Here is a 16,096-nt window from a genome sequence, read left to right as displayed (position 1 = left end):
TAATACTTTACTTGGATGCTGTGTGTTACAGAGGCATTTAGAAACAAATCTATTTCGGATAATCGGTGCAGTCAAATTATATTTGTGACCTTTTTTTGCAATGCATGAAATTATAGGTGTTTATTAATTTGCATTAAATGCCAGACTGTGTCATGATGACCTTACATTGGATTCAGAGTGTTGTTTTTTGTTTTTTTTTAGAAGACGAAGGCACTGCTAACATCTAACTTTTAGTTAGTTACTGGAATGTTCCGTTGTTCGATTACCTGCATTTGGCTATTCCGATTTTAATTTGACACAATTTGTAGTTTGCCTTTCTATATATGTTTTTCCCATTTCCTGTGTTTTGATGAATACATTTGGTAGTAAATTTTGCTATAAAAAAGTATAGCACTATTCACTCAGAGATTTTATCTGCAATTTACAGGCCCCTATAAACTATAAATGGTTTACTACATGATTCTAGTGGATGTAGATTGGTTTATTGAGAGGTTTGTCCGACAATGTCTAGGTTGGGCATTCTGGATCATATTACTCCGTTCTATGTAGAAAAATAGCCGTTGTAATGGGTCATTACCTGTAAAATGATAGCTTTTTTAGAGACTAAGAAAAACACAGTGGTCTATTCAACAAAAACGTATTATTCCTCAAATAATTTACACCTCTGGTATTAACTGAGTAGATCTAGCTTGGCCTTAACCATGTCACAAACTAAGGAATCCTCGAAAGATCTTTGGATTTATCACAATTAAATTAATTCATTCGGGTTGCTCCTGGTTTTGGCAACCTAACTTCGTAATTAAAATGTACTCAGTGCACGGCCTGGCCAAATGTAACTTTTCAAAGGAAAATACATTCTGAAACTAAGGACAATCCAATAACCTTTATTGCGTGTGGTAGGTGTGATAAGATTGGTTGGCAAGTATGATAAGATATACTCATATAAGCTACACATTTCTAAGTTATTCCATCAGAGGTGATTTGTATTTTGATTGACTCACGAGAAGGCATATCTGCAAACTGTGGCAAGCTACGAAACTAGAGACTTGAGTTGACATAAAACATACCATCCCAAAAAGGACCACCAAACTCATTATTTGGAATGGTCAACTTTGTATTGAATAATATATGCTGATAATTTCTCAAGTGAGAATATATCAGCCTTTTCTTTACAGTAATATGTATTTTTAGGTGCAAAATTACAATGTGTAAATAAATGCTAAAAAGAAAAAGTAGACGTGACCATGTCTTTTAGGTGGTCTTTTGGAACTGGTCAAAAAAAAATCTTTCAAATTATTTAAGATAATGAGCCTTTAGAAAAATAGACCTCTTATTGACTGCTAACATCTGGTAAACCACATTGCATTAAAGTAATTCTTGTTATAAACAGAAGCTAAATAATAAAAAAAAATCAAGGAATTAAAGGGACACTATAGTCACCAGAACAACTACAGCTTATTGAATTTGTTCTGGTGAGTAGAATCATTACCTTCAGGCTTTTTGCTGTAAACACTTTCTTTTCAGAGAAAATGCAGTGTTTACATTACAGCCTAGTGATAACTTCACTGACCACTCCTTAGATGGCTGATAGAGATCCTTCCTGGGTCATGACTGACTAAAATGAATCCAAACATTCAGTGTCTCCTCTGCATGCAGACATTGAACTTTCCTCATAGAGATTAATTGATTCCATTCATCTATATGATGAGATGCTGATTGGCCAGGGCTGTGTTTGAATTGTGCTGTCTCTGCCCCTGATCTGCCTCTTTGTCAGTCCCAGCCAATCCTATGGGGAAGCATTGTGATTGGATCATGCTACCACTTCTGCTGATGTCAGCAGACACTGGGCAGGTCTAAAGGAAACAATGACAAAGCAAGCAGCTCCAGACTTGAATACGAGTAAGCTTTTACTATATTTAGGGAGGCATGAGGGGACCAGGGTGGCTAGATGGTGGGTTTAACCCTATAGGGTCAGGAATACATGTTTTTGTCCCTGCCCCTATAGTGATCCTTTAAATACTATTTGCAAAGAGTAACCTGTGCAAAATATACAAATTTACTGAAATAACTTACATTTTTGGAAGACCTGACTGTTGGCTTCTAAACTGAACAACATGTTATTGAATTGGGGTACAGATGTTTAAAAAAAGTCCACCAGAATAATGATAAATAACGCTCATTGTATTGGGATATTTAAGACAGAAGGTTACCTCAACCTAAAATTTGTGCAGTGAACCTCCAGTGTAAGGTCATCCACACAGACTGATAAATTGAACCAATTTACATGTTTGGCAGGGTAGGGCAATACCATTTACATCTCAATGTGTTATCATAAGAAACAAAACTGCTCCATCAGTTAAATTTGTGGACTGAGCAAGTAGTTCTCTTTCTCATTTTTTGTATATAGGATGTTGCATAGAATATACTTTTGTATCAACAAATAAAATTGATCGTAGATTGTGTTTTAAAGAAGCTTCTCTTTTTATTTATTTTTTTTATAAATTATTTATTTATACTCTGCTCACAAGTGTGAGAAACATAATAAGGAATACATAAACTGTATGAACAGATATTAAGATAACATTTCCAGAAAAAAATTAACCCATGAGCCGAGGGTTTTATGTGTTTGTGAGCATTACAAGGAGGTCTACCGTAAGTATTGTGGCTGAGTGTGAGTCAATTAAGGGCAGCATGTTTGGAAGGAAGGTGCTATTTTATTCTGAGCTTGTTGCTTACCAACAATTACATATCCATTCCCGAAGGCTTTCCTCCCTCAGTAGGCAATGTGGAAATATTCCTAAGGTCCTCCATTGAAAAGTACCTGATGTCCAGTACCATGGCCTTTAGCAAAAATGAGCAGGATAAGAACTGGGGGAAAATAGTCTTAGTAGACTGGAGTACGATATAGGGGCGGGTATTTGCAAGTGAAAAAGGCCCTTTGCTCTAGATAATTGAGAAGAAATGTAATAATTGTATTTTTTTTTTAATACAACCTTTTATTGTGTTTTTTTTCCCCCTACCTTAAACTTGTTAATTTTTTACTTCACAGGAAACGATGAGGCTTCAGGAACAAGTTTAAGAACACAAACACACAACCTCCATCATAATAGACATGTACAAGAGAAGCGTTCTGTGCCGAGCCGCAGAAAGAGAAGCATCGGTAAGCATGTATTAATAGGCATATATTGCAGAGGTGTGGAACCTTGGATACCCAGCTGTCAGAAGAATTCTGGAGTGTGTAGTTCAACCACATCTGCTAAGCCAAAGTTTAATTCATCTGAAATAGTGTGGGTTTATTGTATCTATTTTTATTTCCTTTCTTTATTTTTAAGGCATAATAAATAAATATATAAATTTAAATAATATATTTACATAATAAATATGCCCGTGTGTACACATTGAGAATTTCGGAATCTTGATCTTTATAAAAGATTTTAATTCCTATATTTTTTTTTCTTTTTGTTCATTTGTGGGATTAAGGATCATATGTCAGCCAGAAGACCTCATATGTTAGATATTACTATTATACTACTGAAAAATTAAATAAATCTTTGTGGTATTTCTAATTTCCCAAAAGTAATTGAGATCATTCTGTACCAATTATAGTCTAGAATGCTCCTATTGGCCATTACCGTGTTCCTTATTAAAGAAAGAATGTTATTTAAAAAATAAAATAAAAAAAATAACTAAATGGTCTCGTTAATGCTTAAACTACCAGTTACCTATTTAAAGATTTTTTTTTTATTTTCTATAAAGTTGCACTTTAACGTCAATAAATAAATTCCAATTCTCCTAGTTGCAAAGAAATTTTATGAAATATTTTGAATTCAATTTATTTATTGATTTTTTTTTTGCAATAAAAGTATTGACGGCATTAAATATGTTAAGGGATATATGAAAAGTTAAGGGAATTGTTTCCTAAATGAGTGAAAAAATAAACCAGAAAAACTGGGTGAAAGATTGTAAAATAAAACAAAGGGAAGGAGAATTAAGAAAGTCCACCTGTACTGTATATCATACTACAGTACTTTGCGTGTTGCTTTAGGACAAAAGAGGAAAGGGGCCATGATCCGTGAGGTGTGGGTTTTCCTGTTTTCCACTGTGTTCATATTTTTATAACAGTGTATTATTTCAATAATTTGTGTGAGTTTTTGTATCTCATATCTGAACTTGTTTATAACTTTACCTATCTGTTACATGTTTACACATATGAGTGACAATATTCTTCCAAACTGGAAATATCAGGTACAAATTAATTAAGAAACAGATGTCAGGGGCACCATCGCTGAAAAAAATATAAAATAGTGGAATTCTCAAGCTACTGCAGATGTGTGTCACATGACCAGTGTTGACATCTGACGTGCCTCACTCGTGCACTTGATGGAACCTTGACAATCAGGTCACCTGACCCTGTGGACGAGGCTTTTTCTGCCATGTTACTATACCACAATGTCACCTTAGCTTGAAAATTGGATATCAGATTTGTGATATTATAAAGAAGAGAAACCTTTGAAATAGTACTTACCATGTTAGTAATTCACTTTTCAACCCAATTCTTATTTATTTTATAGAGGAAGCTGTCCCTGCGATTTGTAAAACAAGGACTGTTATTTATGAGATACCTCGCAGCCAAATTGACCCAACATCCGCAAATTTTCTGATATGGCCACCGTGTGTGGAAGTGAAAAGGTGCACAGGTTGTTGCAACACCAGCAGCGTCAAATGTCAGCCATCACGGATACACCACAGGAGTGTCAAGGTAAGGAACCGCGTTCTAGTCATTCTATACTGAGATATTGGACTTTTCATGGTTGTTCTCTTTAAAGACTAAGTCATGTCAAATGTTTGTAAAAGCCTTTGTCTTTTGTCCTGGAAATGTAAGATTCTCAGTGTTTGTTATTATATAAAAATATTAATGGGATATAGCGACAGGTTTCATAAACAAATCTGGGGCTAAATACAACTTAGTATTGACCCTCTAATCTGAGATACATGCGAGTTATAAAAGAATATTACATTTTGTGAGAAAGAGCTATTAACTCAGACACAACACAGAAGCTGGGAGTTATATACTGGGATAGCCCTGTGTTTTTTTGGGGGGAGGTAGTCCATTACTAGTGTTGTGGTTATGGTGTTTAGAGTACCGCTTTAACAGTGAGTTCACAACCGAATTACAAAGTGTAGGTCATAACAGCAGAGTTGGTAAAAAAAAAATAGTTTGGCGTAAATTTAACCACAAGGTCTAAAGTTAACCACGAGGCCTAAATTTCACAGAGTGCACTGTTTAGTGAGGAAACCCACAGGTATTTTCTGTGAAACGGCACCCTGTCTCTACACTGTGATGCACTGAAGGAGGGTCTGTAAAATGTCAGAAGGTCAAAGTGGATGTTAGGAAAACAAAGCAGAGGGTAATAGGCGCTCGCTATAGTAAGTGGTGGGCAGGCAGCAGTGTACAAAACAAGGATTCCCAAAACCTTGTAAGTGAGAGTAGAAATCGGAAGAGAGGAGTGTATACCGCGCCTAGAGGTATTGGTTTAAACAATTATAAAAAATTATACATACATATAGTCGATGGAGATTTTGACAATAGATGATAACCTCAAAATAAAAAGCAAAACATAATAGTGCAATACAGTAAATAAACAAGAAAGGTCAGATAAAGCTATACACAGTCCACTCACATGGGGATGAGCTATAACAGAGCTCAGCTGTGATGCGCCTGGACGGTACAATCCCCGTCTCGGGATATATGGTGGTATAACTTCAGGGATATTCCAAGGTGCAGTGGTGCGTAGATCATAAAATCCAAAGATAAAAATATGGCAGCATATGGTGAAGTAAGTACTGGTGAAGTAGTAACAAGTATAAAAAAGTATTATACTTACAATTTCTAGAGCATGTAACCTGCTCTAGTTTGGACAGCCTAGGTGGTATAATCCCCACCAGGGATATGCAGGATCCAGGGAGTAGAAGGTGATAATAATAAAGATATATATAGAAAAGTATAATAAAAGAAGTACTTTAATATATAAAACAAACAAGTATAATAACAAGTATAAAAGTCCACTTTACGCGTTTCGCCTCACAGGGCTTCTTCAGAAGTGTGGAGCATCTCCTTCATGGATCCGTTTTTATATGGCTGTCAATTTAGGAAAAGTTAGTTGGTGGTGTAGTGTTTTCTAGTTCCGGATTATCTGTCCTGGAACGCTCGTTTCTATTTCCGGGTTGTGTCTGTGGAACGCAGGTGTCGCCAGAGTGATGACGCGGCACCCGCGTCGAACCGGAAATGACGTGGTAGGTGCGTCATTTCGGAATATTGGCCAGAATGATCGTGACGCTCAAGTGGAACGCACGCAACGTCCGAAAACAGCGTGCGTTGCGTTCCAGAGTGTCTATATGCAAATAGCTGCAATAGAAAAAAATAAATATGGGCACAGTAATCTGAGTATTAAACCGCCATATTCGTTATGGGCATTTACATTTCAACGATAATTACATTAGTATGAAAACAATATAAAAGCAATATAAAGGTGGGGTACTTTCAGCCTCAGGGGTAATATAATATACATATATAAATCAATATATGATGTAGCAAAAGTTTGTGGAGCTACAATTGGTTATAATAAATGCAATAAAAACGTAAAGTTTATAAATATTCTGCATAAGGCACAGAAAAAATATATATATTGTATAAATAAATAAAAATATATTATCATACAGTGAAATTCATACATAACATAACTTAGAGGTCAAAGTACTCCTGTATTATATTTTTACAGGCAGGGGTATATATATAAAACCAAAAACATGCAAAACAAGTGGGTATATAGAGGGGTGTTGATAGGTGTAAAAAAGATCGAATGAAATGAAGAAAAATTTAAAAAATAGAAAAAATATATAAAAAATATATAAAAAATATATAAAAAAAAAAAAAAAAAAATATATAAAATAAAATAAAGAGATAATATAAATACACATGGTATTGATAAAAAACAGAATAAAATAAGCAGCTCTGTGGGCAGATTAAAAAACCAAAAGGAGCTAATAAAAAAGGAAGCTAATAAAAATATATATATAAAAAAAGATATAATCATAAAAAATTATAGAGATCAAAATCTGCATTAAGCCCTTTAGGATGTAGGGTGTCGAGCTGGTATACCCACTTCATTTCTATCTGGCCGATCTTTTTGACAATATCCCCTCCCCTCCAATGTTTTTTAACTACAGCTATACCAGTAAAAGAAAGGTGCTTGGGGTCATTGTTATGTAAGCAGAAATGTGTGGGTACAGAGTGGGTTTTTAAACCTTTTTCGACATTTCTACAATGCTCTGCTATTCTTATTTTTAAGGGTCTAATAGTTCTGCCCACATACTGGAGGCCGCACGGGCACTCCAGTAGGTAAATGACATTTTTACTGTTGCATGTAATGACGTCCTTTATATTATATTTCTTGCCTGTATGATTAGATTTAAATTCTGTCACCATTCTTTTTGTTTTTTTAGTTTTCTTGCATGTTGGGAAAAGGATGTCGGTTGCTTCTGGAATCTAACCCCCATCACCTCTTTATTAAACAATGAAACTCAGTGTGCGGTTTACCACAGCACCATCGTACTAAAGTATTGGGCTATTTCAAAGGCAGCATTTTCCAAATCTGGCTGCCTTTTGTGTGGCGTCATTTAGCAAATTTTTCGGGAGGGTCACAGAGGATGTGGTAGAAAGTGTACTGGTGGCCTGCACATAGTTTTAATGGAATATCTGCTTGTGCGTGCATGATGCCTTGCTGTATAAAGGTTTTACTATTTTTTTTATCAAATACGTAATTGTATTTATATTTTTTTTTCCTTTTCTCCTTGTGGCAGAGCTTATAGCACAGAGATCAAACTGTGTAGCTGAGAGGTTAGATGGGAACACTTACTGATAATGTCAGTTCTGAAAAGTTAATCTTGCATAGCTTAGTATTTTCACTTTAAGACAAAACACTTTAAGTCCAAAAACATCTCATTGCCTACAAGTCCTCTATTAGGTTGCAAGTGTCTAAAAGTGGTCAGAGGCCTAGGCAATTCAGAAGCCTTAAAGGGATACTTTTAGTGCTAAGAATACAAACCTGTATTCCTGCTACTACAGCCCCTCTGCCTACACCCTCCCTTGCATCTCCACCTTTTAGGTGAATAAAGGATCAAAAATCCATTATTTACTTACTGAAGTTCCTTGGCACTGGGTGCCGGCTCCGCCTCTTCCGACAGTGCTCGATAAGAGGGCACTAATGCTTTCCTATGAGGAAAAATCTTACGCTGAATGTCCTCATGCAAAGTGTGGGGACGTCCAGCGTCAGATACTGTATAAAAGTCCATTAGGATGCAGGAAGTGCCTCTATTGACTGTCTGGGAGACAGCCACTGGAGGCAGACTTAGAGCTGCAATGTAAACACTGCAGTTTCTCTGGAACTGCAATGTTTTACGTTGCAGCACTTAATGCAATAGGGACACTGCACCCAGACTACTTCAATGAGCTGAAGTGGTCTGGGTGCCTATAGTGTAACTTCAAAATGATCTTGCAGTTTTGAATAAGACTCTGATGTCTCTTCACTGTACCAACAGTACTTTGGATCTCCAATGAAAGGAACTCAGGTTCTCTAAAATGCTACCCACTCAGAAATTAATATAGCAGAACTTTTTTTTAAAAAAAAACACAAAAAAAATTATAAAAAAACAACCAAACAACTTAATTAAACTTCTTTGTAATAATGAACGCAGTTAATTAACTGGGGAGGGCTTATTCACTAATCTTCCCTGCCCACCTAACAGTAGAGCGAACACGCTGTGCAGGGGGTGGACTTACCTGTTATGGCCCGGCAAAGGGTAAAGAGGGCGGCCAGGGTAGCTGATAACTTGCCTCACCAAGCGAACCTTTCACCGAGATCTGCTGAAGCACTTTGTGCAAGGTCCAAGTGCTGAGTTACATCTGCATTTTGAAATCTGCCATCAATTCAAAATGCGAGCGAGGTTCCTGTGACTTATGTATGCGAGGACAATACCTCAAAATGCAGGACTATACCAGAATATTTGGGACAATTGGCACCTATTAAAAGTATATTGTGATGAGCTGACATCCAAAAATATAGGTTAAAACATCAAAGTTGGAAACCACCTTCCTGATTCCACTCGCTCTATCACCTAACTACCTTCCACAGTAAGAAACTCCACTGCTGTATAGAATCAGTCGTCTTCCTAATAGCATTAAAAAAGTCAACAATTTCAAAAACATTTCCCTTGGCACTTTAAACCCCCTTAATGGTTTCCTCTGATCCCGAATCACCAGTTCCTCCTAGAACAGCTCATATGACCTCTCCACTTCCTTATATTCTTTATTACCAAAATGTCTCCCCGTCACCCCCTCCTGCTCATTGGCACTGCTGTACAAGACTGATACTGTAGGTAGGTAATGCATATACAGTCTATTATGGGAATTTAAATGGTGACAAAAGGTCAGTAGAGTACAGTTCAACATCTGAGACAAGTCAGCAAGCGCGTTTTATTACAGACTTCCTCAAAATGCAGTTGTATACTACAGCAAAGGATTCTGGGTAAACATATTTGTATTTCCCAGGTAAAAGCAGACTATAAGTAAGCTGAATTGCACGTGCTTCCAGTTACAATGTATGTATCACAGGCAGCATGCGTATTGCATACAATTTTTGCAAATGAGTCATCCAGTTAAAATGCGTACAGTCAAAAATAATTACATGTTTAACAGTAATTCTAAAGTCCTGATTTGGGGTTTGAGGCTATTTTAGTGGGTCCCCACAGCTTGGAACATGGATATATACTCCCCCGGAAACTGTCCAAAATGCTTCCCAAATATTACTCTTAATGCCATGGCCTTACCAAGTGCCGTAGAAACTCCTTCTAATAAAGGTGAATTTCCAAAGTTATATGGTTTTATATTATATTTCAACAAAGGTTAAGACACACTGACCTTTCTTATGACCTAATATTTGTGACCTAGTTTTACAAGTGAAAAATGTGTCATCAAGCTAAAACCATCTGTATAATCTGAATTTCCGTGATTAAAAAAAAAAAGGTTGGATATCGTTGACTTTGGATTGCCAAAAGTTAGCAAGCTGTCTTCGAGGAGACTTAAAAACTCTTCCACACACTTGTCCTTGATTTACATCTTGTACTCTTTTGAAATGTGTCAAAAACCTGTACACATATTTACAGGCTGTGTAGAATCTTGTATAAGAATGAAAATATGTGGTGTGATGTGGCGTTCGTTCACGAACAGCTGGAGTGATTGATCACCATGTCTGGCTTTCAGAGCTTCTGTATTCCAAAGAATATGATTTAAGTACAGGGAATACGTTGTTGCCGTAGCATTTTTCTTAGTTGGTTAATATGGCACCCTTCTGCACAATTGGCATCAGCGATGTGCTAATTGTAGCCAAACTGTTTAAGGAAACCCCCTTTTTTCCCCTCTTCATAATTAACGCCTACAGCTCGCACGCATCCTACCCGTATTGCGCTAGTTGACATTTCCATACTCTGATCTTGAGGGTTTGTTTTGTGCTTTATGTTTCCAAATCTTGTAGGAAGAACATTCATAATTCACATTTTTGTTCTTCAACATAATGAAAGGATTAATTTATTCCAATCTAGCTCTTTTCATAGAGACGCTTCGTTGTGCTATGTTCTGATATGAATGAACATTTTTTTAATACACCCCCCCCCCTGCTATGCTGTGACATAATATGCATGCTTTAATATAAGTATCTAAATCCCATATTGTATTTTATATTGTACGGTGACTTGGCTGTAATATAGTTTCTGAAACATTTTCCATTTGGTTGTATGACCTTGTACATGTTCTAACAACGAGAATAGGTTACATTTTATGGTAATAAAATATGTTGGGTTATTATGGGTTTGGAGACACAGCAGGGAAAGCTCGTTGCCTGAAATTTCTAGTATCAGCAACAAATTACTTATTTCTGAGCAGGTCATTAAGTTGGCGAAAATGGCAAATATAGTCCCAACCTATTCTACCTGCAACATAAGACCCCATATTTCAATCAACCAAAGAGAGGCACTTTCATTATAGCTTGGAGAACACTGGCATTCGTGACTAAAACACACAGTCATTTGCTGTGCTATTTATAAAGATATTTTAGCTCAGCTATTTTTCTTACAATTTTTTTTTTAATTCTTTATTTTTGCAGTGTGTTGCATAAGCCATACAATAAACATTCTGTTGCGTAATAGTAATTCTGATATACAATTATTGTATGAGAATAACATTATGTGCGTCTGCACCGTTTTTTAATTTTTTTTTTAACATGCTATAAACTTGGATCTAGGTTCTGCTATGTGTGACATATATGTAGACATAAGTGTGGGTCACCTAGTCAGTCCTAGCGTCCTTGTCCCTTGTGCTGGAGGGCCATAGAAGAAGGGGTGCGTCCGTGGTTGAACGGGAGTGTTTCGTGGGCATAGAAGTGAGTGGGCACAGTTGTGTGACTTCTGAAGTGTGTGGATATTCGGTCGCAGCTTCTCCTTTATGATTGTGTGCTATGTTCTTACTATTTTTTTAACTAAAAAAAAAATCAGCTTTTTGAGCCTATGAGGGGACAGCGATCTGTTTACCTTTTGACTCTGAACGTTCAATTCTCGAGTTCTGCCCTACTTTCATGAACATGATTTCCTCTTTCGAAGTCTTAAATTTAATTCTGAGCTATATATTTTGGCTGTTTTCCACCGAGTTGAAGCTAATCAGGACTCTGCTATGGGAAGACAGCTTCTGAACATGCTGTGTGGCTCCTTATTATCATATGAAATCTAGAGTTAAAAAAAGACTGTATTTTCCTACTGAGTATTAAGATCCTCAGAATTAACCCTTTGAGACTCCAATGGATGTGTTTAAAATAATTACAAATCAATCAAGTGCTAGGCCCTTTAGTACTCTACTTAAACAAAGGACAACTTAGTAGTACTATTTTTATAATACTAGTTTTTGATCCAGATATCTATTTTTCATACCCCCTGGTGTACATCACTGCAGAGTGTGTTTTCACTGGCCCACTAACTATTGACGAGTGAAAGTCCAGCCCTAGCGAGTAGAAATTCATCTACTCTCCGAGTTTGCAGTGGCGAACAACTTTTTGGATTGTCTAGTAACGTGGGGACTATATATTTTGAGCCTTGGTCAAAATTATGTGCAAACATTATGGTACTTGCCTGTAAACCTCCAAACATTTGAGGTATGAATGTGAGACAGTGGATGTAGAAGGCCAGTAGATTGTCTGACCATGGCACAGTGTGTCACATTTTAGCTCGCGTGCATGCGCGTAATTTCAGTTTGCAGTGTGAGAGAACATCTAATTATCCTCTATCACTGTGTCCCCAGAAGTAGAGAATTGTGCATATATTTTGAAAAGAAGACTGTATTGTTTTAGAATGTGAATAAATTAGTCATTTGCAATTGCAGCTATGCTTTGATTACTTGTATGGCTCTTCAAACAATCAATATCAATTCTGGGCTCAGTCTCTGATCAGTGATAGTGAAAATACATTAAGGTGAGAAACTAATGGCAGCTCATATCTACTATAATATCCAGACTTCCTGGAGTAATAATAGTGAAGATATGCCTGCTGTATAAGTTTGCCGAAGATGTTTTAAATTCTTAGGATACATTCTTTTAGATAACCTGGACATAAGGTGAAGAAGCATTGTTGCCTTTTATACCGAATGGGTCTGGGAATAGAGGCTCGCTGTCTGGATACTGCATCGTAATTCTCTTTGATTTACCCAGCAGCCTACCTTAATAAATCAGATTATTAAAATCTTACATAATAGAATACATGTGATGAATGGTCATATTTTTTATTTGATAATCCCTCAGACTTTGATGTTGCAGCAAGTGGTATAGGCTTCAGAAATAAGACCATAATAAAAAAAATAAAAAAAAATAAAATCTAATTGCGAAAATGAGTGTTCCTATTTATTGAATATATGAGAGCAGCACATGCACTGGCACAGGGGTTGGCTGGCAACCAGAGTTAAACATTAGGGTCTCTAAAGTATATTTCCAATTTGCTACATACAAAAACCTACTATGTTAAATAAGGGGAGATTTATTGAGGCAAAATAGGTGCTATTCTGGAGCAAAGGGTTAGGTTTAGAGCAATCACCATGGAAAACAATAAAAATGTCTAAAAGGTTGTATCCAGAATAATATGTGATTTGCCTTGATAGATCCAAAACTTTTTTAATTTGTTTATTTTTTAGACAATTTTTACTAAGGCATTTATCTCTAGTTAATTTTTTTTCTTTTTTCGTGGGAACCCATTACAGTTCCTCTCTTGTTATTTGTGGGTCATAGAAAAAATATATATATAATTTAATGTTTTTATGTGTTTTTGATTTGAGAAAAATTAAAGATATCTGAACAAGGAGAAATGGGTGTTTGTGTTACCCACTAAAAAAAGTTTAGCTGCACTTTTATTGTAATGGGCTCCCATTTTGCTTTTGCTGTGAGGCTGGAAAAGCTTCTTGGGATTTTAGTTCTTCAACAGCTGGGGATATACATCCTGTTTGTCTGTGACCTAGCAGGTGCCATTGAATGGAGGGAAGGGCTTGGTTTATTGCATTGTCAGAATTTTGTTGTTGTTGTGGGGCAGCATGTGGCATTACATTATTCCCACTGATTTAGAATTATGGTGGACTCCCTATATGTTCTAAATTGAAGGGAATAAAATGGTTAACAACATTTAAACCCTTGGATCCATTTTCCTTCTTCCCTGTTGGCACACGGCACCTGCATGCTGTCTGTATTAAAAATGTGTTTGATCTGCACACTTGATAGCAGTTTGGCGAGCACAAAGTGTAAATCTTATTGTTTGTCTTCTAAAGTGCATTCGTATCACCATGCTCGGCCTAACTACAGCAAAATGTATTATGCAAAAGCACCAATCTAACACCCTCCCTGACTTTTGCAACAGTTAATGGAAAACAGATTTTGATTTGAAATGCTGCAAAATGATCGGACCTTCAGGAAGCAGAGCTCGGTGAGCATAAAAAGTCAAAAAATAGAACTGCAAATCTGTTAGTGGATCATCTAAAATTGCAACTGCAATAAAGAACATGTAATATATTTAAATACTTGGGATAGGAATTGAGTTAAAGTTATACTTGGGCTGCCTTTCATCGCAAGACCGCAATGGGACATAGATGTCCTGATTTGGCCAAAACTGGTAGGAGATATGTTTCTGAGCAGCTGTCTAAATTTACAGCTACTTCCATGAATTTAGTGTCTCTTCCTTTATTGATATGCTGGAAGAGGAGCTGGGGAGAAAGACTGACAATGTACAAATGACTGCAAGGTACAAGATTCATGATATTGTGTCTGAAACACAAAATGCAAATATACGTCCTCTCTCCTCTGTTCCTTCCTCTCAATCTCTTCAAAAAAGGAAACAAATTCTAAGCAACAATTCAAAACCTATCTCAAATTCCTTGTTTTCTTATTGTAACACCCACCCTGTTGTCCTTCTATACCCCAGACATTACCAACAACGGACTATCTCTCAACAAAAGGGCTTTATCTCTTGGTATTTAGAGGTTATAGTTCAATCAGAGAGGGCAGAGAGAGTACGAAGCTGTACGTATTGATTGAACTTGTAACAGGCCTGTGTTTCCACTAACTCAATAACTAATACTTTTCTAACTGCAGAAAATACATAAATATATACATTTATCCTTCTGAATATCACCGTCTTCCTCTAAATAGGAAAGCCAGAGTTTGAAAAAACAAACAAACAAACGAAAGATAGCCTACAAATCTTTGAATCAAACAACAAATTATTTATTGCCTACGCTTGAAAAGTGCCTTTTATGGTAATATTTTTTTTGCAAACTTGGCTTCAAGAGTAAGTGACTCATATTTTTTTGCCACAAAGTATTTTGGGGAATAATGGATGCTGTCACGTGATGATTTTATGTCAAATTTCCCAGAAAACAAAAGGATAAATGCTTTGTGTGTAGCTTAATAGGTCTTTGCAGATTTACGAAAAAAAGCTGAAATCTGAATGAGCTGCTTCGCAAACTAAATTACTATGTCAGTTCAGTCCAACTGGGTAGAGATAACGCACAAGTAGATATATTTAGGTTTTAATATTGCAACCATACTATCTGTCTTTTCCCAGTGCTTTAACCCCTTAAGGACCAAACTTCTGGAATAAAAGGAAATCATGACATGTCACACATGTCATGTGTCCTTAAGGGGTTAAAGGGGACTTTCCAACATCGTTCGTATTTCGGCAAGCCAACTTAAAAGATGAATCTTGGCTGTGTAATTATAGATCTGTTTCAGAAGTCTGTCTGTATCTGTAGTTACAGGTATTAATCATCATTTTGATCTTTTTAGAGCTTTACAGATCTGCCTTTCTTTCACGCCAGATGACTCAAATTTACCCGTCTTGAAAAGAATTAACTGAGAGAGCGTATTATAAAAGAAATAAAAACATATCGCTTCGACCCAAAGTTGACCCTACTCGCAAAGCATTCTTGCTTGTCAGAGACAACTTTGACTTGTTCAATGGAAATCTGACAGGCTTGGAAAATGTCTTCAAGTTAGACATTTTTTTTTTTCTTTAGCTACTGTCTGACTATAGTACTTTTTGTTTGCAAAGGCTAATTTAAGCTGACTCTGTGTCCTGTTGACAGAAAGGGCAGTAACTGAAAGCTAACTTTGAGATAGTTTTTAGTCAGACTTGTGTGGAAACATTTTTTTTTTCCTCCACTGGATACTGTGAACAAAATGTTTAAGTTGCAGCAATTTTTTTTTTCCTGGTAAACGTTAAAGAACTTTATAAACTTTTGGAGTATCAAAAGGATACAATTTTGGATCTGTCACATTTAAGTGCTTTTTTTTTTTTGTCTAGAAGACAATAACCATCATTGTGGCCTATATAAATTGAGTTTTGGTGACAAGAACTAAATAGAGATTTTTCTGTCTAGTCTATATTCTTCTCAATCTTAAAAGTTTGTCCTCAAGTGACAACATCTTGCCATTAAAAGAACAGATCTGACAGTATTAATATC

At 36.3% G+C, this 16,096-nt stretch overlaps 1 protein-coding gene across 2 annotated transcripts in view; it reads left to right on the top strand.

Moving 5' to 3' along the window:
- The window catches only part of PDGFA (platelet derived growth factor subunit A), a 45,556-nt gene that overhangs the window by 14,734 nt on the left and 14,726 nt on the right, over positions 1 to 16,096 (top strand). For both annotated transcript variants that reach the window (XM_063430381.1, XM_063430382.1), the window contains exons 3-4: positions 3,050 to 3,160; positions 4,572 to 4,759. In XM_063430381.1, coding sequence (XP_063286451.1) covers positions 3,050 to 3,160; positions 4,572 to 4,759 — 299 coding nt within the window. The remainder of the gene's footprint in view (positions 1 to 3,049; positions 3,161 to 4,571; positions 4,760 to 16,096) is intronic.

This window comes from Pelobates fuscus, chromosome 8 (assembly GCF_036172605.1).
Source record: "Pelobates fuscus isolate aPelFus1 chromosome 8, aPelFus1.pri, whole genome shotgun sequence".
Lineage (NCBI taxonomy): Eukaryota > Metazoa > Chordata > Amphibia > Anura > Pelobatidae > Pelobates > Pelobates fuscus.
This window is presented reverse-complemented; position numbering and strand designations above follow the sequence as displayed.